This window comes from Sus scrofa, chromosome 15 (assembly GCF_000003025.6).
Source record: "Sus scrofa isolate TJ Tabasco breed Duroc chromosome 15, Sscrofa11.1, whole genome shotgun sequence".
NCBI lineage: Eukaryota > Metazoa > Chordata > Mammalia > Artiodactyla > Suidae > Sus > Sus scrofa.
The window spans coordinates 68,664,226-68,688,604 of NC_010457.5; the positions used below are offsets into that span (position 1 = coordinate 68,664,226).

The following is a 24,379-nucleotide window of genomic DNA, read 5'->3' on the forward strand; positions in this document are numbered from 1 at the left end:
CTGCATGCGAACCCTCTTGACTCCCAGATCCCAGATTGCCTGTGTCCTATGCATTAGCACAGGGCAGAGTCTCATATTAGCAATGTATGTTCCATGGGCTTATGCTGTAGTTCAGCCAAAAAGTGTATTGCCATGGCAACCGTGTGTCACATGGTGCCATACATGCTACATTTCAAAGAGCCTGTACATAGCATTTGCAACTAAACATACTCTGCAATATGTCATATGAACTTTGGTCCACATTACTAAGGCTCTGCATGAGAAGCAAGTATTACCTTTTTGGGAACAGATGTTTAAAACCTAGGCAAGCGTAACATGTGGGAGGGGAAAGGGATGAAAAGATCAAGTATGGCCTTAGAAAATCAGTGGGTGGTTGTTGTCTGCCTCATTCTGTGTTGAGGAATATGCTGCTATTGGATCAAGCCAGGGATTAGGAGAAAAAAAACGGGGAGGTCCGCTTTTTGGAGACTGCTTGGTGACCTTAGGTAGAATGAGTGTGGGGTGTTGGATGAAAAAGCTTGGAAACTATGGAACTGGTCATCTGATCTTAATCTGGGGATGTTTGCAAAGTTGGGAGGAAGGTAAAAATGTTATAGACATTGTAGTGACTTTGGGAGGCTGTGAACTGGAGTCTGCTCCTCTTGTCTCATCATGAGTTGGGCAGAGGAAGGGCCAGTAGCCTCATGGGTTTAAAATCAGCCAGTCTGTCCTGCAGCACCTTGGTGAATCAAAGTCAACCTTATAAGAGGCAAGGCTTGTATTTTACAGATATTTTTGTAGCTAGTACCAGCTTACTGGTATTACTAGTTTTCATGGGAAACCTGAAGGTCTGGCAGGAAGGGGATGGGGCTAAGGCCTGACTATTTGTATTCTAGTCGCAGCTTCAATATCAGTGATGCCTAGCCTTGTGCTGTTTGAAATGGAAGGAAGATTAATTCCTCTTACTCTTACAGAAGCAGGAATCAAGAGGTGTGGATTTTTTTTTTTAGGGTTAAATTATTGATGCTGATATGAAAATGCTATAACACAGTACTTCTGGGGGAAAAAAAAAGATTTTCTATCTAAAACTTTCAGGACAGAGTCCTTCAATGTGTTTGTATTGACTGAGGCTCCCAAGGTGATTTTTGTCCCAGAAAGCTCAGTACAAAAGCTCTCCCACTCCTGAGTAGGCTGGGTCCCACTTATATGCACTTGTATGTCATTTCTGACTGAGAATTTAACTGTAAATTTTCAGAAAGTTTCATAAACACCTAGGACTTATTAAAAGTTGTATTTTTATTTTACTTTATTTTAAAGAAACATGTTATCTGGGGAGGTGTCCCAGATAATTCCTTCCACCCATCCATCTATCCATCCATCCATCCCAACATTACCTTATTCACTCTTTTATCCATTCATTCATTTTTTTCAAGTTAATCTATATTTGCTATATACCCAACTAGACTATAAGATCCATGAGAAAAAGAATTTGTCTATATTGTTTATTATTGTGAGCATCTAATGCTAAAGTGCATATTTGAGTGCTAAATATCAATTAAAGGAATAAATCAAAGAAATTTAAGCACTTATTTTGTACTGTTCACTATATTCGGTCCTGGTTTTACAGAGGCAAATGGGAACAGCTAGGGTAGGTGGCATAAAATGTTCTCATTCTGAAATTTACCGAGATCTGTTTTGCCCACTTTCAATCCATGCACCATGCCATTAGTAATAACAGCTGACGTTTACTGTGTACTCTGTGCCAGTCACTCTGCTAAGCATCTTAAAGGATTTATAAAAGCACTGCTCCACTTAATCCTCCTGACATTCCTGCGAGCTAGGTCTATAGCAATCCCGCTTTCTAAGTGGAGACACCGACATTCAGACGTGAAACAGTGCACAGGTTACATCTTGAGGAGGCGGCAGAGCTGGACACAAACTCTGAAGCAGAACCTTTTTTACCCCTCATGCTGCACTGAGTCTCCACTAAAATTCCAAGTTGCTCATGATGGGATCTTTTGGCAACAACATGGTGAAAAAGAAATTGTTATTGAACTGTCCTGGGATTTGTAGTCCACAAACACACTGGGTATTCTCTGCCCTCTTGCGTTCTCACGCCTTCTTAGACTGCATTCACTGGAAGAGAGCTGGCTTACCCAGCCCTGCAAGATTTGCGAAGCATGTTTTTGGACTGTGCGGCTGACGCCGAGCCTAATGCAATTGAATCCTGAGCGATTTTCTGCCCTAGAGAGAGGAAAGGGTCAAAACAATCCCCTGAAAGGCCAGTGTAGGATTCAAAGTTGGCGGCAGCAGAGGCTGGGGTGGCACACTGACAGTCAACAGTCTGAGCCCCAGGCCCTGGAGCCCTGTCCAGGTCTTCCAGAGCCGTCCTTTCTGCGGCTGCGCGGCTGTTTCCTCCCCCTTGTTTCTCCCCACGTGAAATCTAGCTCTTCGCTTGTGAAGCCAGTCAACTCGAACACCTCGATCTGACCCAAATATACAGCTGTGTCACCTCCCCTCGCTTCCTAAAGCCTCCCAGGCCTTCCTTGCTTGGCGGCGTGAACAGCAAAAGCTGCTCCACAACCTCCCTGAGCCATAAAACTGAGAAATGTCATTGAAACACAGAGTAATAGTTAGGAGACATATAAATACGCAGGACAGTTAGCAAGGAATGTGATAACTACTGGAGTTTGGACCAAAACAGTTTCTGGCTGCCTTTTTTTTTTCTTAAATGGAGTGAATACAGGCTGAAAGAAGACAATTTTTATAAACAAGTAAAACCCTGAGCCTAAGATAAATGTTGTGATGTACACACTGTAGCTGTGATGAACTAGACATGGTGAGAAATGCAACATACTGAGAAAAAGACGAAAACTGTGATAAAAGTGTCATGATGCAAATTGTTTTACATTAACAATATTACACTACAAAGAAAGAAAGACAAATACTTTAATGCAGCAAGAGAAAAATAAAACAAAAGCTTCCCCTGCAACTACCAGAAAAGTGTGTCATTTCCAACACACATGTCCCCCTGCTCGCTGGGAGAAGCCTCAACAGGGACCTCTCAGTGCGAGGGAGCCAGGCAGCCGCAGGCATACACCCACTTTAAGGCTCTCGGGCTGCTGAGAACATCCTCCCCCACCACCCCTCCCCGGAAAGATGCAGTTGTATCACCTGGCCTCTGAAACCATGATCATTCCTTACTGGACTGAGCATCCTGGCTTCACAATCGAGAAAGGCTCTTGACAGTCCGCTGTATGGCATACTTTAACCCATGAAAGGCAACAGCCAAAGCCAGAGAAAGAAATGCTTGCATTAATTTAGGGGAGGATTAATGGCCAGAAATAATTTAATTGTGCTAGTTCAACCCACCAAAATAGGATAATCCCCATTTGCCTATCGATGGAAACAGAATTAAAAAAGGAAATGGATGACTAAGTTAGAAGCCGAATAGTCTGTCACCAACTACTAAAAAGGAAGCTTAGAGTGATACATGGGCAAGGATGCAATGGTGGTGCAGTTGGCACTCTCCCGGGGCTAGAAACTTCCGGAGAGCCCTGCTGCCAGCAACAGTCTGGCAAAACGAAGTGGGAAGGATTGGTCCAGTGGCAGTGCCGATCCACAGCATCTCTGTGAGGAGCTTTTCCTTCAAGCCCCAAGAAGAACCATCTGTAGCTGTTCGTTGGATCATGCTGGTTCCTCAGTTACCTTCCAACAAATAAATCTTTGTATTTTTGAAATAAAAGAGAGAGCTGATAAGAGTGGGGAAGTACTGTGAGAAACAGAAGGTCTAACAATTTTTAAGCTACCCCTTGTGCCATCCGGGAACCACAGGAACAATTTGCTTCCTGGAGGATAATGGTGGCAGCTGCCATGTTTTTGAAAGCTTATTTCATGGCAGGCCTAGGTGTCTCATTTAATCCTTTCTATGACTCTGTGAGGTAGGTCTAATTATCCCCATTATCCAGATGAGGAAACTGAGGTTCAGAGAAGTTAAGTAACTTCTCCAAGCTCACACTGCTAATAGGTGGTGGAAACAATTTGCACACAGGTCTAAATCAAAAGCCTATGCCTCTTAACATCACATTCTAATGTTCCTTCATATCACAGCCAAACGACTCATCGCCATGTCCAAGCTCTGGTAGAAAGAGCAAAAAACCACTGGTCTAATGGACAACCCATCACTTCAGTGATATATTACCTCAACTGTACTGACTTGCTCTGTGCATTCTCCCACTTGCAACCAAAGACTCATAAATGATATTTAATGAAGATATTTTGAGAAGCACTGTTAATTCCACAACAGAGGCCACAGAAAATTGTTAAGAAAAAATTAATTCAACCCACCATATCAGATGTTTTACTTGTTCACATCCATCAAACAACTGTAGCAATGAGATGCCAAGGAAAGAACTCCCATCCACCGACAGGGGGCCCTACCTCAGGCCTCACCAAGCAACACTGGCTTCTTTAAAGATCACACAGCAGTCAACATTTTATCAGCACTCAACAAACAAGTTAAGGTTTGGCTTAAATCTGAAGGTCTCTCTCCCTTTGGCATATTCTGGGATAATAGAACAAATGTCAAATCAGTACAAGATGGCATATTTACAAAATTGCACCCTGTTTTGCATAACCTAACGATGCAGCAGTTCTTAAGGATTGAACATTTCAAATCTGCTAGCAGAAGACTGCCAAATCTATGACTGTTTCATACACTTGCCAAAAGCCTATCAAATTCTGAGCAAAATGCAAAATAAATCTCCTCTACAAGTTAAATCAGTCCCTTCTGTGTGTTCCAGGCTGCCCTCTTCTCTTGGCAAGGAGGCTCAGGACTTGGGCCCCATTTCTCTTACCCTTGATCTGATACTCCTCTCTGTGTGGATTTGTGAACCCGTTCCTTCCTCAGTCACCATCCGGCCTCATTAGCCACCATTTGGCCCCCTCTTTGCACATCACTGCTCCGTGTCATCCCTCCCTTCATCTCCTACCTGCTTCACAAATCCCCAGAAAACCAGCTCTGCCTGCCCCTCTGGCCCACCCCTGAGACACCCTGTGGAGATCACTTCTGCTCTTCTTCTGTATCTCTGGAAATCTTCCTTGATTGCCTCCAGATAAGCGCCCTCTCCCTTTCCTATCCCTCAGTGGCTACATCTTATATAACATGTTTGTGCCTCAGTTTCTGGGTCAGTAAAATGGAGATAATCGACACTTATCTCAGAGAAGTGGAGGGAGAACTGAACCGACTCATCCATGTAAAGACCTCAGAACAGTATCTGGCCATAGAAGCGAGCACTTAATAAATGAATGTAAAAAAATGAATGAAATAAAGGAAACCGGATCCCCCTGGGTTGAGAGCACTCGGGGGAAAGTGAAACCCTAAGTTCTCAGTCACTTTCCTTCCCTCCCTACAGGCTCGGGAGGCACCGAATTCCTGGGGCTCCACAGTCACAACTTGGAAATCACCAGACTTTTCTGTACATATGGGGCACTTTGTCATGTCCAAGGTCATGCTTTGTTACTACTCACTTTTATTTCTCTTCAAACATTTTGTCTGATGTTTTGTCTCACCAACAAGGCAATCAACTTCTGAACAACTAAAACACCAGGTACCTTGAATGGATGAATGAAAGTCTACCACATGTTAATGTTTTTTATAGATTTGACTAGAAGATCTGTGATCGACCATATAGAGATGGGTCATCAATTAGTCAGGAGCCTACTCCTCAGGTGGGAACATGGCAGTTATTCACTTACTGCTGTTGGCGGTGAGGGTGGTCTCATTTTCTATATGATTCTTTTGCTCAAATCTGTCCCAATTTCTGGGAGTTCCCCTGTGGCTAAGGATCTGGCATTGTCACCGCAGTGACTGCCATGGCAAGAGTTGGATCCCTGGCCTGGGAACCTCCACTTCCGTGGGTGTGGTCCCCCCAAAAAAATCTGTCCTTATTTCTGTCTGCTGTGGACTGAGACTCACTGCAGAAAGATGTTTCCACAGAGTTACACTGCCTATTAGCTACACTGTCAGCCCTCCACTTTAGCTGCCTATTTAGAGCTTCTGGGACCAACTCCTTGGTATGAAGGGAGATGAATATCTTCCTTCTTCTTTGAGACCCTTTAAAAGGGCTCCTGCTTTGCCACTTGCCAGAAGATGGGTGATTATCTACAAAAAGAGTCTTATGGAGTCAGTGCTGGTGTCATTGCATTGGGTCCAAGCCTTAGTTAGGGTCCTTTAACCTATATGGCAGCTTTGTAAGAATAAGAAAAGGCATCCCTCTTGCTGGATGCAGCTCCAGAGGTTCATGCCTTAGTAGACGGAGTATAGAATCTTTCAGCAGTGCACCAGCTGAACAACTGTACATGACTTCACTGCCTGTCCTGCTGGCATATACAAATGGCTCCTATGATTTCCTTTCCTGTAGTAAGTAGGACCTTTATATCACAAAATGTGTTTTATTTCACAAAATGTGATGTGCGTTTCTCTAAATTCTTCCAAATCTGGGTCATCAATGACCTAATAAGGAATCCTTTCCTCATTTGAGTTTTATTAAAAATAACCTTCCTTTCCAAAGGCTATCGATGATTCTATAGCTGAAAACACGGACAAAGATCAGCTTATTACCCGCTGAGTTTATTCTTATCCTGGATGTGCTGAAGAAAGCCAATTGGCCAGATTAAATAGGATTCATTTTCAAAAAAATTCCTTCTGACCCACAGAAATGCACAGAGCAGGGAAAGCCTCAAAGGAATGGTCTCCTTTGTCTTCTCGAAGAGGACAGGAGGAGGGAAGGAAAGAAGGAGAGAGAGAGGGAGAAAGGAAATAAAAACAACCTGGGAAAAAAAGTAAAAGGGTCCAGAGGGGCAGCTGGGGCCTTGGAGGAAAATAGAATCTCTGAACATATTCCTGCCAGAGACAAAAGCACAGGCTCATTTAAAAAACAAAGGAGGGCAGCTTTATTCTAAAGCCTGCTGTGCACCAAATATAGGTACTTAGATTCAGTTCTCCACTTTCTGAGGCAGCAACTTATAGGGGGAAACAATACAGTGAATGCATTTGCCTCACTTTTCGCCTACCCACCTTAACTATTGCCTGCCCAAATAATTCCTCTGGGTAACACATTGGGAACCTTTAGCTCCCTGATACTGGCAGTTTTAATGCGTCCATTGCCAGCAATGAATTTTGTGCCAAGAAAACCCGACTCCTGGCGTGGAAGGATTAAACAGTCCTCGGGTGCCATCTGTGCAGTGAAGTGAGACAGTGACTTTGTGCTCCCAGTGTGCGTGTGTTGCCATTGGCAGTAGGAAGTGACTTCTATTTACATGACTACCTCACGCAGAGAACACCTAAGGGGAGAGATGAAAATGGCCACCTCAGTGGGGGGTGGAGTTGGAGAAGAGAGGGCTTGGTGTGGAGCCGATGGGAAAATCTGGAAAAAGATACAGGTTGAAATGGCAGATTAAGACTCTGGCAGAATTATCCTCTAGGGGGAGGGCCAGTTGAAGAGGAAACACCATGTTAGACAGGTGCCTCAGACTTCCTCAGATGTCAGGGTTTGGACTTGACTTATGCTGCTAAGTTCAAAGACTTTCCAAGGTGGGATTTTTAAAATGAACTTTTGACTCATCATCCATCAGGTTCTAGAGCCAGGATTAGAGTCCTGGGCAGTACACCTCTGATGCTTTGGGAGTTTTTAGTACTTTGGGATATTTGGAAAAACCCTTCAGCCATTAGGCAAATATGGTGCACCACAAAAGGGAGGCTCTCAAATTGAAGCATCCTGGCTGGGCCACTGACAGGAAAATCCCAGCTGTAGAATGAGAGAGGCAATAAGAGACATACAATTTTAACGACAATGTTTCCCTTCAAAAAGTTTTAAAATTAAATCAGAAGAGGTTTTAAAGTTCCTATTTCTTACGGGGTGACCCAAGGAATACAATGTTGAACAAAGCCTTGAAAAACTAATAATACTACAGAGAGGAAAAGGGAATTCAAAATAACTACAAGTCCAAAATGGATAGACTGAGGATTAAGAGATATACAAGGAAACTATCAAAAGAGGATGTTAGTGCCCTGGGAGAGCAGTACCTGTTCATAATGGAAAGGAAGTGACATTCCAGGCAGAAAAAATGGAGGACAAAGCGTAAAAGGGAAAGGCCCCGACGTATTTGGAGAACAGTGAATAGTCCAGGTAAACTGAGCCATTGTAAGAAGGGTGTTGAACACCTGGTTAAAGAATGAGGGCTAGGCCTGGTTGAGTCCACAGGAAAGTCCATAGAAGCATCGCGGGTGGGGTTAATTTTGCACCTCTGTATGGTGTAGCCTGGGAAGAGTTTTAAATATCCTCTGGAGAATGTGAACCTCAGATGATTTACCTTGTCATCTGTAAGTCTCAAACTCATATGACAGCATCAGGAAAGTTTCTCTGGGGGGGCGGGGGGGGGAGCAAGGTGCCAGAAGAGTCCCTGGTATTTGGGCTGATGCGTCTAGCAGCAGCTGCACACCTGCCAAGGGAGGGCTCTGGCTTTGCAGGGGGCATCCACACTAGCACACGGGCTGCCAGTGAGGACTGCACCCAGACCATATTGCAGACGTTAGAGCCCCGTCTGCACACCAACCTGCCTATCAGATGCTATTCAGTACCTTGTGTTCAAGGGCTTTTCAGAGTACTGCCCTCCTGCACTTAACACTTCACCTGCTTTACTCAAATCTTGTGTGGAAAAGCTGTACATATTTGGCTATGAATAAGAACATTATAAGCTGGTACATACCTCTTAATTATGATAATACCCTAGGAAATTTTAATACATAGTTAAAGGTTTACAGAGTCTTCTGGGCTCTAAAGGAATATGTTGAATTTGACATGTTTGCTCAACTGAAATTTTTATAATGAAAGTAATTATCTGGTGTTGCTTTGTATTTCCAAATTAATGCATATTGTGACCTATATAGCATACGATAAAGGCTGTAATTATGCAGAATAGAGTAGGGGAAGCTATTGGAGTATCTCTAAACCACCTGTGTTATTTCTTTTAACAAGAATTCTGTTGGAAATAAAAAAAATATATATTTTCTAGAATAGACACACTTAAAAATGTTCTTATAAATAGGTTATAAACTGGATCTAGTTCGCCATCTCTTACCCTGTAATAGTCAAGGTTGTCTTCTGGAGTTGGAAGACCCATGTAACGCTCTGTGTACACTGAGTCTGTGATGGAGAAAAGAAAAATAAAAATTTAACTCATAATTAGAGATTTTTTCCCTTTTATTGGGTTACTTTATGTGCTTTCACATGTCTTAACTTGTGCAACAGTCTGTAGTGTTACCCTTAGAAGTACCTCCTTCAGATCATTTTTACTTGGCTTGTGAACATAGTCAGACTCCTGCCTTTCTGTAGTCAGCCCTGGTCCATACATTCCCATTAGCCCATCTCGTGAGGGTAGAGGGATGGATATCAATTCAGGTGGTCTCAAATCCAATCAATAATCCACTGCAGAAAAGTCAGATGCGATGATCTAAGTGATAACGACTCTTATCATCTGACCCTTTCAAAGAATTGTGATTCGCAAGTCACTTAAACTCTCAATTGTCTTGAATTTCCTCGTTCTGACACCAGCATATGCCCTAATTTAGGATATTCTTTTTTCATTTAGAAACTCCTCGTAATGCTCAATTACTAGTTGTTTACTTAAATCATATGACTGGGGGCGCAGACTGAAAGGAGAATTCAGTTATCATTTATTTTCTGTATAACCCCACACCGCCTCAGCTACTCCATCAAAATGGACAGATCTTAATTTTGATGTTATCACTGTTGAGTATTATGAAACAGATTATATTAATATCTGTCTGCTAAAATGACCTCAGTTCCTTTATCTATAGATATGGCAGAAAAACATGCCCATGAGTGGTTGGTTTGGTTGTTTCAAATAATTAAATATATTTTTGCCCTAATTTTAAAAAATTAATCCATATATCATATACATATCATATCTACATTATATATATATATATATAAAAGTATCAGGGAGAGAATGTATTATGGTTGCATTCCACTATAACTTTAAAAATCTGACATAATTGTTTTTGAAAGATGACCAATAAATAAATTATAAAATAATGTTCCCATTGCATATATAAGTTAATGGTTTGAATTTCACTGTACTTGTACAATTATTTCAATACTGATTTAATTAATTAGTTAAATGAATATATCACCTAAAAAATAAGCAACATTCTAACACTTTTTTAAAAAAATATGGTTTATTTTGGTTTGAATTTTGAACTTTTTTTTTGGCCACTCCACAGTATGCGGAAGTTCTCAGGCCAGGGATCAAATCTGTACCACAACAGTAACAATGCTGGATCCCTATCCACTAGGCCAGCGAGGAACTCATAACCCTTTTCAAATGACTGGCATTGGATATTGAAAACTGCATTGAGGAGTTCCCATCGTGGCTCAGTGGTTAATGAATCCAACTAGGAACCATGAGGTTGTGGGTTTGATCCCTAGCCTTGCTCAGTGGGTTAAGGATCTGGTGTTGCTGTGAGCTGTGGTGTAGGTCGAAGACTCGGCTCAGATCTGGTGTTGCTGTGGCTTTGGCGCAGGCCGGCAGCTACAGCTCTGATTAAACCCCTAGCCTGGGAACTTCCAGGTGCCGCTGGTGTGGCCCTAGAAAAGACAATAAATAAATAAATAAATAAATAAAAATAAAAATAGGCTTTCCCATTGTGGCGCAGTGGTTAATGAATCTGACTAGGAACCATGAGGTTGTGGGTTCAATCCCTGGCCTTGCTCAGTGGGTTAAGGATCCAGCGTTGCTGTGAGCTGTGGTGTAGGTCACAGACGTGGTTTGGATCCCACGTTGCCTTGGCTCTGGCGTAGGCCGGCAGCAACAGCTCTGATTAGACCCCTAGCCTGGGAACCTCCATATGCAGCGGGAGCAGCCCTAGAAAAGGCAAAAAGACAAAAATAAATAAATAAATAAATAAAAATAAAAACTGCATTGATAACTAGTGTTAGTTGTTCCACATGCATTGATCATGCCATTTTTATGGAAATCAAAATATTTTCCTTCAAAATGAATAATAGCGATATTTTATCATTTTGATTAAAGTGAATAAAGACTATGTAATTTTTCATATCTAGAGGACACTAATACAAAAAATATATTTTAAAGCACACTTTAAAATATAAGATTCTCCTAAAATGCTCATATCTTTTAACATTTAAATATGAATAACTTTAGGTTTTACGTTTAATGTTTTACGTTTAACAGCCACATTTTTTTTGTCCTAGAGCATAATACTTTTCTCATTATGCTAACCAGGTTTTTATGTGAAAGAAGATCTAAAATTTCTACAATACTACTTAAAAATGCTTAATAATGCTTAATGTCACTGTCGTAAATTTTAGACATATGCCTTGAATACCACCTACGTAACTCTTTCAATTTGATTTCTGAGCAATCTTGTACGTAGAATATATAAGAATTCTAGAAAGTTCCCAAGTGTTAGGTTGGTCCATATACATTTGATGTAGTTCTCTTAGCGTTGTATATTTCCAAATTCATGGGGATTGTTTCTATTATTTTATTGACCACCAGAGGTCTCCAAAAACAAGCCATACAGCAAAACAATATCAAGCAGCAAAGTATTCTATGAAAACAAATCTACTGTCGAAGGCTCAATTGTAACCAAATTCACCATTTTTTTTAATAGAAAAATGGTTATGTATCTTTTACATTGGCTTCTCTTGACTTGGAAAGGATTTAAAGAAGGGTTTTTCACAGGATTGTTACTATCATATTAGAACATAAAATAGTTAATGATTATTGATAGTTAAAGATACTAGGTAAACGATTTGAGATGGGTCAGAAGAGGTACAGGAAAATAATTTGTCTTCTCCCCATCTCTGACTCTCCCTCCTACCTAGTGTTCTACTGCTAACTCCCTCCCGCTTGGGAATTAAAGCCTTACATGTCTATGATTGAAAAACATTTTCTCAGTGGTGAAGAGGATATTCTAGGGTGGCTTTCACCTACTTAGAGACAGTGAAAACAACCCCCCCCCCAGGAATTCCCCTGTCCCTAGTCTCTTCTTTCCACCCCAAGCCCTACTTATATTTGACCTTTATCTGAAGGGAAAGATATGCATGCATCTCTTATATCTTCTAATATGTGAAGCCCCAAACTCAAAACGGAATGAAGATAATGAAGAGTTTATCTGAAGAAGTATAGCAGAGGGGATGCTTTAAATCAGGAGAAATAGAATTTGTTGATAATAAATTTGGAAATCAGAATTTTCTGATAACTAAGCATGTAGATAATATTTACTACCATCCAGCCTTTCCCAATAGCAGAATGAGTGAGAATGTTTTATTACAGGTATCTGTCAAATATTTCTAAGATGAATCAGCTTATGTACTGTAGAAACACTGAAACTCAAGAAGGAAGGGTTTGACATTGAAATGTGACAGTTAACTCTCAGTATCTCTCTGTCCCCAAGAATGACCACATACCGTAGTACTCCCACTTTGACACAGGTGCCACGGCTATTCCACACTTGAACACGCCACTTCCTGCTCCCAGGACCATTGAGGTTACATACCCTCCATATGACTAAGAAATGGAAACAGTTATTTTTATGGAGGTAAAGGAATTAAGGACATATGGTAAGCAGTTTCCACATTTCTCACATTTTTATATACCGTGCCTCTTTCAAGATGGAAAGCATGGTAGAGGAGGCTTAAATAGGCTTTAAATGGGCAGTATCTAAACTTTCAGAGCCCCAGTCGGTCATTTTTCCTGATAGGTATACGGGGGAAAGCATCGGAAATTTGCTAGATAGTGCCAATCAAAGACCAAAAATAAAAGCAATAAACACTCAATATTTACTGACTTGGACTCATGAGAAGAAAATCTCCCTCCTTCCCTCTCTCCCTCTATCCTTCATTCTCTTTTCCCTCTTTCTCTCCTTTCCTCATTTCCTCCCTTTCCCCACTTTGATCATAATAAACAAAGGTATAAGCCCGAGGAGAACTCATTGCCCAGATTAGACACTGGGACCTTCTTAGACTGAAATGATAGAGATGATTTGCACCTCCAAATATTCACCTACAAAAGGATTTACTAAGGAATTCAGGCAGAGTCATCAAGCAAACTACTCACCCAGCCCCAAATTGCAATCCGCTTGTCATCCACAAATCCCATTTTTGAAAATTGTCTAAAACACATGGAATAAACCCATGAATTAGTATCGCACTGTGTATAGAAAACTAAGATAACTGCACAAATGTGAAACCCTGCCATTTATTCTCTATTTCATTCTATTAAAAATGAAGATTAATTGCTGCTAGCCATCAAACACCTGAGACCCATGTCTATCATTTTTAACTTAAGAGCCAGATGAACCAGGTTGACTTGTGTTGGAGTCCATAAAAACCCGGTGTGTGTGTGTGTGTGTGTGTGTGTGTGTGTGTGTGTGTGTGTATGATTCACAGAAAACAAATCCTGGCTGTTTCTTTCACAGCTTTATATAAAAATTTGCAGCCCAGATGCACTTTTCTTTACATAATTGAATTTCAATCTCTCCAGATGTTTTTCAGCTTGAGAGAGGCCGCCCCTGCAATGGAGAAATAGAGGGGCGTGGAGAACATCTGGGTAGGGCTTAGAAATGTCTCTAGGCCCCTTACCTGAGAACTTAAACACCATTCTCTAAATATATCCCTTCTTACCATGGGTGTTAATTAGTTAGCACAGCACTATTAAATAAGAAGCAATTTTTCTTTGATGGATTATGAAGTCTTTCTGTCACTAAATTGTGTTCAGGATTGGAATCCAGGTAAAGAAAGGAGAAAAATGTTTTATGCACCCAGTTCTTCATTTTAGCCTTACATCAAAAGGTAATTTATTTATTTTAAAAAAAATCTACCCAATGGGGCTCATAATTTTGTATTTTTGGGAGAGGTGGGGGACCCTTGCATTGACCTCTATGTAACTTTAAGAATCTTTGTGTTTTCTTTTCTTTTCTTTTCTTTTTTTTAGGGCCACATCTGCGGTATATGGAGGATCCCAGGCTAGGGGGTTGAATTAGAGCGTAGCCTGCTGTCCTACAGCACAGCCACAGCAACACCAGATCTAAGCTGCATCTGCAAACTACACCGCAGCTCATGGCAACTCAGAATCCTTAACCCACTGAGCAAGGCCAGAGCTCGAACCTGTGTCCTCATGGATACCAGTCAGATGGGTTTCCACTAACTAAAAAGGGTTAACAGTCGGATGGGTTTTCACTAACGATGGGAACTCCAAGAATCTTGATGACATATGTCTTAGGCTTCCCTGAGTTAAGCAGTATTAGAAAAAAAATTAAATTTAAGTAATTTTCCACTATCTTGTCCATGTAAGCCTTTTAAACTTAGGGCATGTATGTACAGAAATGCGCACCAGATCGTGAGGGTACAAGGTGATAAACTTTTACAGACTGTGCATATCTTGAACCAAGATCCAGGGCTTTACTACCACCCAGAAGCCTCTGGGTCATTTTTCCCTTTGCACAAAGGAAAAAAAAGAAATGTTTTCCTTTTATTAGACTCTATAAAAATTTCACCGGAATTTGTAGCAATAATAAATTGGGTAGTGGAGAATATATGTTTTTGTGCCTGGCTTCTTTCATTCAACAATCTGTAAGATTTATCTGTGTTGTTGTGTACAGTTCTTTTTAGTTAGTGAAAAGCAACTACTCATTACTTTTTAAATGGAGTTGTATATTGTGGATTTTGTAATTTTAGGCCCAGGAAACCATGTCCTCTCTCACAGAGGACCAACCTGGATAAATAGAAATGTATCCGTAAAATATCACAGCCTCACTCCTGAACCAACTTATCCTCTCTCTTACCTAAACCTCTCTCTCTCTCTCTCTCTTTTTTTTTGTCTTTTGTCTTTTTGTTGTTGTTGTTGTTGCTATTTCTTGGGCCGCTCCCACGGCATATGGAGGTTCCCAGGCTAGGGGTCCAATTGGAGCTGTAGCCACCGGCCTACACCAGAGCCACAGCAACGCGGGATCCGAGCCGCGTCTGCAACCTACACCACAGCTCACGGCAACGCCGGATCGTTAACCCACTGAGCAAGGGCAGGGACCGAACCCGCAACCTCATGGTTCCTAGTCGGATTCCTTAACCACTGCGCCACGACGGGAACTCCTCTCTCTCTCTTTTTTAATCCTTAGGGAAAATAGCTAATCATCAACTTTGGTGTAACAGACTTAGGTATACTTAATAAATTCTTCTCTTCTCTTTGGTTATTCATTTTTTTTTGAAAGGCATTTTCCTCCATCCATTTAATCATTCACAATTTTTCTCCATTTCTTAGTTTATGATTACATAGCCATTATTTCTAATGATTCACTTAAGGTTTCCAGACATACAGGAAGTTGGTAGAGAAACTCAAAGACTACATTTCCCATTTATTAGTTGAAAGCAATTGAATGTGAGTTAGAGTAGGACCTGGGTTCAAATTCTGACCAGTCCTGGCAAATTACCTAGCCTGGGAGACTCCATTTCTTTACCTGAAATATAAGGTATTTTATACCTTAGGTTGATGTGTAGCCTAAATGATCATGTGTGTAAAATACCACCCATGTTACATGTGCATTCCAGCGTAACCACCATTCATGATTATGAATGAGCCAGATCACATCTATGTATTGCCCCATTACTGAAGAGCACAAGGTGTGATTCATCCCTAACAAAGCCCTTCTAATTGTGAGTGACAGTGGTTGTGCCCCATAATTGTCCCAAAGTTGGGGAGTAACCCACACTCAGCAGAACGTAGGAGCCACTTCTAGAACCACAAAGCCTCAGCCTCCTCCAATGTAAATGTACACTGAACCCCTCTCATCCTTGACTGTAGGGATGGTTTCTTTGTTTAGTTATATGTTTACTCAGGGGTCCATTTATCCCTCAGTTTGGTCATGTGTTTGATCAATTCTGAGTCTCTATTCCTTGAAGGTGGTAGTGCTCTGACACTCCCTTTTTAAGTCTAAACATGATACCTTCACTAAAAATCCGGCCCACAGATGAAAAATTATAAATTCATTCCAGGACACTTTAAATTCTTTACACTTCACAACTTTAAAATACGGAGGGAGAAAAAACAATCAAATTACCTTTGAATTCATCACTTAGTCACTCACCTGGTTGCTTCAATTTGATCTTCAACTTCAAATGTTCCCAGTCTTCTGTTGATTGCGTGCATGATCTTATCTCCTTGGTAACCACTTCCTCTGCCATCAAAGCTAGCTACTATAATGTTCTCTGTACTTGCAAGGTAAGTAGCCCAGCTGAGTCTGAAGACAGTGTCTACTTTTTGACTACAAGGGCCTGCATACCTGTGAAAAATTCCCAATAGTTAGCCTTTGTACTTTGCCTAAATCAAATGAGGAGTGCTTGCATTTCTGTCCCCTGAGGACAAGAAGTGTGTGTCTTTCCTGTTCATGAGCCTGAAATCCTGTCAGCCAGCCACCAGGGTGTCCGCAATGGATCATCAAAAACTTGGCGACTTGACTCTAATAGCTATGTGTCTCCTCCAAAGCTGCCCATCAGTTTTATCTTGAAGACTGATATCAAATACCAACTTCACAGGCCAACACTTTCTAAATCGTATATATCTTGGAAATCAACAAGTAAATAATAGTTGGGATATGGGAGTTGCATTATGAAAAAATAATGACAATAAATGAAGTTTTGAATATGTCTTTCCATCTCTGCTTAGCAACGACCCTAGACTACAAGTTTCCTTAGTTGGAACTCCTCTAAGGACTTTCCCCCAGTACCCAGCACAGTGCTTGCTCACTAAGGCTCCACAAATCACTGTGTGATGGGCCAAAGTAACAAAAGTCCTTCCTTAAAATTCAAAGGAGAAAGGAAGAGTCTGTATTGGAAAACAGGTATATTGTTCAGTGTTCTATTTATTAACGATTTTAACTCTCTCATAGTAGCAATCTTCACAGGTTACAACCTATCCATACACAACTGTATGTACCATCTCCATTAAGCCCTCTTATTTCCATTTGTTAATTCAAGAGAAATTCCCTATAGCTTGTAGAAGCTTGTGAAAATATGGTATCTCTGCACCATCTATAGGATTCCCGGACCCAGATCTTCTCCAGTAACTCTTTCCTCTCTAGCCCATCTCTCCTACTCATCTGCTCACTCTCCCCTCCATAGGATTAGACAAATCTTGCTTGAACACATTTCACCCCCTTTCCTTAGGGGTGGAAATCAAAAGAACATTAGGTTTAACACAATATTGTATTCCTTTAATTTTAAGCTGGGTATTTTAACACTCTGACTTTTAAAAGGACACATTCATGAATTTCTCCAGCAAGTAAATATTTTTTAACATATGAAATGCCTTGGTCCTTTCAATGATATTAAATTTGATAGAATAACACAAATATAGAGAACAAACTAGTAGTTACCAGTGGGGAGAGGGAAAGGGGGTACAAGATGGGGTGGTAGGGAAAAATTATTATGGGATTATATGAAATCTTGTATGTGAAACTTTTAAAAACTGTAAAGCACTATAGAATTTAAAGGATCTTTCACTCAATAAAAACAGTAAAAAGAGAAGAAGCACAAAGCAAAATAAATACCAGAAGCTTTGCTAAAAAATTAAATAAAAATTTTAAAATAAAAAATTAAATCTCATGCAAAAAATAGATTTTGGTAGAATAATAGCTTCCCTTAATATTAGTTATGTATCAAGTTACTAACACCCTAAGATTAAACAGTATTTTTAAAAATATAAAGCAAAGATTCAGACATCTAAGAACATGAAGAGGAAAATCACAGAAAAGAAAGGGGCAATGGAGTTCCCATCATGGTTCAGTGGTTAACAAACCGACTAGGAACCATGTGGTTGCTGGTTCGATCCCTGGCCTCGCTCAGTGGATTAAGGATCCAGCGTTGCTGTGAGCTCTGGTGTAGGTTGCAGACGAGGCTCAGATCCTGTGTTGCAGTGGCTGTGGTGTAGGCCAGTGGCTACAGCTCTGATTTGACCCCTAGCCTGAGAACCTCCATAAGTTGTGGAAGCAGCCCAAGAAATGGCAAAAAGACAAAAAAAAAAAAAAAAAAAAAGGAAATGAGCACTGAATTTACCATATTTTTTTTCAACTTTCCTAACAAGGTGGGGGGCAGGGGTCTAGTCACTACTTACTGAGGAGTCCAAGAAGATAAAAATATCACTCTTTGCTAAAGGTAAAGGAACATTTTTTTAGTGCTGGGTCTGAAGCCCAAGGTAAGTGAATGTTACTACAGTCAAAATTTGATTACAGTAGGGTTAATGAAAACAAACCGCACACCCAGAAATTTAAAATACCTTTCTCTTTCTTCTCGTTTTTATATTTTGTTTATGTCAACTGTAAGTACAGTGGAACAAGGCTGTGTCTGATTCTAGTACCTATACCACCCCTCCTCCCCCAAGCCTCCCCACCTCAACCCCACCCATCTCCTCCCAATAGAAAAATGTTGTTCCTGAGTTTCTATATCAAGGTCCCAAAAGAACTCACCATATCAGCCTGCCCTGTGGACTAAATAAGACAAATTACCTGGTATGCAGCAGGCACCCAGCACATCTATTGGTTTGTTTTATTTTGTTTTGAATAAAGGAAATGAGGCAAGCTGAGACAGGAAGAGCAGCAACATGGCATTATGTGTGAAGTCAGGGCAATTTTGGAAAGACTGAAGTAAAATGTATTCCTAATAATTATCAAAAATATTTTACAAAGGCTCCATATTTAGGCTTCTCGTGAGCTCATATTTACTGATCAAAGACAGTGATTTCAGAACTTTCTCTAGAACTTAAAAACGCTTGAATTCTAATGAATATTTTCCTGTGTCACATCTCCTCTTCCCCCAAAAAAGGGACTGGAAAACAGCAAGCAGTAATATTTCAGGAACTAGAGAAAGAGAAGCCTGATATTGGAATAAATTAAAAGCTACCAAAGGGAGATCCTGGGGCAAGTTTGGGGATAAGGAAACAGTAAAGACTGTTGATACTCATCTCTTGCTTATTAAATGTCCAAAAGGCAAGGATGAAAATGGGGACTTGCAAATCCATTTGGAATGCCTTTGGAGTTCAGGGGGAAAAAAATCAAAATAAAATTCATATGCCCTTATGACAGAAGAAAAGTGTTTATCTTCTTCCTTAGAAAGATGGTAGAAAACACAGGTTTGGATCTGTGATTGCAAAATAGAAGAAGAAATATTAGAACTGCCTCACAGTGATTCGGGAAGAGATTTGGCTCTATTTTGCAGTAACCTGCACTGGGCAAAACATGTACAATAGTTATCTTCTAAATCATTCCCTTATCTTGAATACTTACACTTCTATTAGCAGAGGATATTTCTTGGACTTATCAAAATGAGGAGGCAAGATCATCTGATACCAAAATTCTAAACAAAGAGAAAGAGTAATTAGTGACTTAAGAACAATTATTAACACATGGATTTTGGTCCCTTAGCTCTGTCCGTGATAATATGTAGAGTTTAGCAATTTGTTAAATTAGAATAGAAAAAGAAAATGAACCGATTTGATAAGGTATGTTTTTCAGATATAAAAACATTCTCTTTCAGGTTAAATTATCAGTTTAAGGCTAAAATAAATTTGTTTCTAATGTATCTATTAAATACTGTGGTGCCTAGTAAAATAAAAATGCATCTTAGAGTTGCTAATGTTTTGTTTTTAGGATTCGGTTCTTTGGCATCTGATCTACTTGTCTAGTTTGTTTATGGCTTATGTTCTAAGTTTGCCTCCAAAATGTTTTCCTCTTCTTGAATTTCCTTGAAGATAGTTAGGATTTTCAGTTGGCCCCAACTCTATCTTAAAATTCGGATTTAATAACATTTTTATAATTCTTACTACCATCCCAGACCGTAAAGCTGAGTTCCTCTTTTCAGCTCTGTGTTTCACAGAAGGAAATCAGCTTTGCATGGAGCAAACGGTTAGTATGCTGTAAGATCTTGTGCAGGTCTTTGAATTCTCCGAGCTTGATTTAAGATGAGTTTAATAAAACTGGTCCCTAAATAATAACTTGGTTATCTTTGGTCCTAAATTCAGGCTAATTAGTTAGACTAATCTTTAAGAGAAGGAGAGAGAGAGTTGTTTCATACTTAAAAATATTTCCAGCTTCAGTAGATTTAAGCTGCAGGGAAAAAAAAAATTTATTCCTAGAGCTGCTTCTTCCTTATACTTATCTTTCGTTTTTGTTTATCGCAATTCTTTCTTTCTTTTTTTTTTAAATTGGGGAAAAATCTTTTTTTATCATTTATTTATATATGTATTTTTTCTGCTGTACAGCACGGTGACCCAGTTACACACACGTGTGTACATTCTTTTTTCTCACATTACGTGTTCCATCATAAGTGACTAGACAGAGCTCCCAGTGCTACACAGCAGGATCCCATTGCTGATCCATCCCAAAGGCAACATTGTGCATCTATTTACCCCAAGTTCCCAGTCCCTCCCACTCCCTCCCCTTTCCCCTTGGCAACCACAAGTCTATTCTCCTGGAAGAGAACATAGGCAAAACATTCTCTGACATCAACCTTACAAATATTTTCTCAGGTCAGTCTCCTAAAGCAACAGAAATAAAAGCAAAAATAAACCAATGGGACCTAATCAAACTGACAAGCTTTTGCACAGCAAAGGAAACCAAAAAGAAAACAAAAAGATAACATACAGAATGGTAGAAAATAGTTTCAAATGATGCAACTGACAAGAGCTTAAGCTCTAGAATATACAAACAACTTATACAACTCAACAGCAAAAAAGCCAACAACCCAAATGAAAGATGGGCAAAGGACCTGAATAAACATTTCTCCAAATAAACATTTTGAAGCAAATCAAAACTACCATGAGATACCACCTCACACCAGTCAGAATGGCCATCATTAATAAGTCTACAAGTAACAAATGCTGGAGGGGGTGTGGAGAAAAGGGAACATTCCTGCACTGTTGGTGGGAATATAAGCTGGTACAACCACTATGGAGAACGGTATGGAGGTATCTTAGAAAACTATACATAGAACTACCATATGACCCAGCAATCCCACTCTTGGGCATATATCCAGACAAAACTTTCATGGAAAAAGATACATGCACCCATACATTCATTGCAGCACTGTTCACAATAGCCAAGACGTGGAATCAACCTAAATGTCCACTGATAGATGGTTGGATCAGGAAGATGTGGTATATATACACAATGGAATACTACTCAGCCATAAAAAAGAACAAAATAATGCCATTTGCAGCAACATGGATGGAACTAGAGACTCTCATCCTGAGTGAAGTAAGTCAGAAAAAGAAAGACAAATACCATATAACATCACTTATATCTGGAATCTAATACATGGCACAAAGGAACCTTTCCACAGAAAAGAAAATCATGGACTTGGAGAACAGACTTGTTATTGCAACTATTTCAATTGAGGAAAGGAGAAAGATTTAGGAATAAAATCTTTATATAGACAGATTTTTCTTCAATTTGTATTTTGCTGGTTATTTTATACCTGCTGATTAAATGTGCTTATAGGAGCAAAATTTTTTTCGTCTCTTTTTTTAGGACTGCACCCATGGCATATGGAGGTTCCCAGGCTCAAATCAGAGCTGCAGCTGCTGACCTACGCCACAGCAATGCAGGATCTGAGCTGTGTCTTTGACCTACACCACAGCTCACAGCAATGCCAGATCCTTAACCCACTGAGCAAGGCCAGGGATTGAACCTGCATCCTCACTGATGCTAGTCAGATTCATTTCCACTAAGCCACGATGGGAACTCTGAGAACAAAAATTTTAGCCTATTATATTTCAGTAGAATGTCAAGCTGTCATTTGATTGTGATGTTTTAAACCCACCACTTGAGCTCTCCTTTGTTTGGATCAGCACTAGGTGACTGTAATTGCTTTTGTTCCACCTTTTAGAAGATGCAGTCTTTTGTTTGGGGGGCAGGGGGTTCTTTCCAATCCCCAGTCCCACTGCCCTCTGCTCTCCTCTCTCCTCCCTGACTTCCCCTCAGACCCGCCTTTCCAGGAGTTTGAATGGTTACAACCATCTCCCTACTGGACCCTTCCATTCTTGCAGCTCCATGCTTCATTCCCTATCAGGTTATCCATCCAATCCGTGGTTTCCCTGACCGTAAACCCTCAGAGACTCCCCACTGTTTTCCAACTGAAATAGAATGTCGCATCTTAGTATGCCATGCCTTCTGCACCACGTGGTCCAGTTAGCTCTCCAGAACTCTAAGTCCTTGCCAGTCAAGCCTGAGTTAGAGGCCAACAGCACTGGCATCAATCATGGAGGAGCTTATCACAAACTCAAAACCCTAAACCCACCCTGACCTGCTGGCTTAGAATGTGCATATTAATAAGGTCTTGGTGACACATAAGCACCTTCAGTTTCAGGAGCCCTACTCTAAGCTGTTCTTCAGAAGTACCCTCCACTCTCCATGCTTTTCCTGCCATTTACAGTTAGATGAGCTGATTTTTTTCCATTATTATCCTATATTTAGAAGATAATCTTAAACAAATCAATCCTGATAGATTTTCCCCCTCCCCTATAAGCTGTTAGCCCCTAATGGAAAAAACAAGCAAACAAGAGTTCCCTTGTGGCCCAGTGGGTTAAGGATCGAACATCAACACTGCAGTGGTTTGGGTTGCTGCAGGTTGCTGCTGGTGGTAAGGGTTAGATCCCTGACCAGGGAACTTCTGCATGCTTTGGGTGTGGCAAAACAAACAAATAAAAACAAACAAACTATAAGATTCTCTGCATAAAGAAACTCCTTGTTTTTAGTGGTCCCTAAACATAATCCATGACCAGGCCACCTGGCCAAGCGACCAGGCTAACTATCACAGGGAGGAAGTTAGGGAAAATTCAAGATTCTTGTCCTGAGATTGAAGTTTTAACACTTTACAGCCAACCCAAAATTTTTTATACAAATTATTTTCCAATCCTTTTTGTTAAAGGTAAAATGTATTAAGATATCATTAAGTTCACTTGTGCCATACAGAAATTGGCACAACATGGAGTTCCTGTTGTGGCGCAGTGGTTAATGAATTCGACTAGGAACCATGAGGTTGCGGGTTTGATCCCTGGCCTTGCTCAGTGGGTTAAGGATCTGGCATTGCCGTGAGCTGTGGTGTGTGTGGCAGATGCGGCTTGGATCCCGCGTTGCTGTGGCTCTGGCATAGGCCGGTGGCTACAGCTCTGACTAGACCCCCAGCCTGGGAACCTCCATATGCCGAGGGAAGCCGCTCTAGAAAAGGCCAAAAGACAAAAAAAAAAAAAAAAAAAAAAAAAAGAAAGAAAGAAAGAAATTGGCACAACATTGTATATCAACTATACTTAAATAAAAAACAAATAAAAAAAGATATCAAGTTAAAAACACAGTTAATATTTAATAGTAGAACAGAATTACTAATGTGATGAAACTGAGCTAACAATAGTGTGCATTTTCTCCAAATATTTTTTTTAACAGAATACATTTTACATAGAATGGTACTATATTTTTAAATTAAAAAAATGTAAAGTGAGTAGTTCTTGTGACAGAACATTTCATGGAAAAATAACCTGCGTTAGATTTATGTATAGCATAAAATACATACTGTTAGATCATTACATTTAGTTTTACTGGTGTTTCCATGTAAAGTTATGTTCCAAGAAAAATTTAACTTACTTGTGCCATGCAAATTAATGACGTCCAGTTTTTTTGAGGGCATCTGGACATCCTGCAGCATTTTATCCAAAGCTGAATTGTCTTCCAGGACTCTTAGTTCTAAACAAATAATTGAGATGGCAGTTATGTTACAACATGAAGAATTTGGATTGTGAAAAGCAATAATGAACAAATGGGCAATTCACTGATGGGACTATTCATACTTTGGGTTATAAACCTTGTGTTCAAGGCATTGTCAAGACACTCTAAAGCCAAAGCAAATCCCATTGTGCTAAGTATAAGTTGTTCCTAGTCACACACACCTTCCTAAAAAGCAGATGAAGAGTGACGTATGAAAAAAATACCTTTATCACTGCTACTGCTATGCAGAGTATAGAGGGGCAGACCAGGGCCTGTTAACATAATCAGAGAAAAATATATTTTAGTTTTTTTTTTAAGAAGATAACATAATTTGCAAAAATAACATGTTACCATTTAACTTTGATAGCATAAATATCACAGTGGATAAAAGGCTTACTAAGTGTTAGCTGATTTTCCCTTTCTTTAAAATGAGGGCAATTTGAGTGTGACAAGTATTATAGCAAAGGCACAGAGCTCTGGAGAATGAAGCAGAAACTGCACCTCTGGTCCTGCTGGTTGCCCTGTGCCCATTATTATGCCAGAGCCCAA

The 24,379-nt window shown here is 40.1% G+C and overlaps 1 protein-coding gene across 1 annotated transcript in view; it reads right to left on the reverse strand.

Annotated features, from left to right (window-relative positions):
* Positions 1-24,379, reverse strand: part of DPP4 (dipeptidyl-peptidase 4) — a gene marked incomplete at its 5' end in the record, with an annotated part of 81,198 nt that overhangs the window by 2,462 nt on the left and 54,357 nt on the right. Inside the window, 7 exon segments of the mRNA NM_214257.1 lie at positions 9,121-9,185; positions 12,498-12,597; positions 13,147-13,201; positions 16,169-16,363; positions 19,361-19,430; positions 23,711-23,809; positions 24,055-24,102. Of these exon segments, the coding sequence (NP_999422.1) occupies positions 9,121-9,185; positions 12,498-12,597; positions 13,147-13,201; positions 16,169-16,363; positions 19,361-19,430; positions 23,711-23,809; positions 24,055-24,102 (632 nt within the window).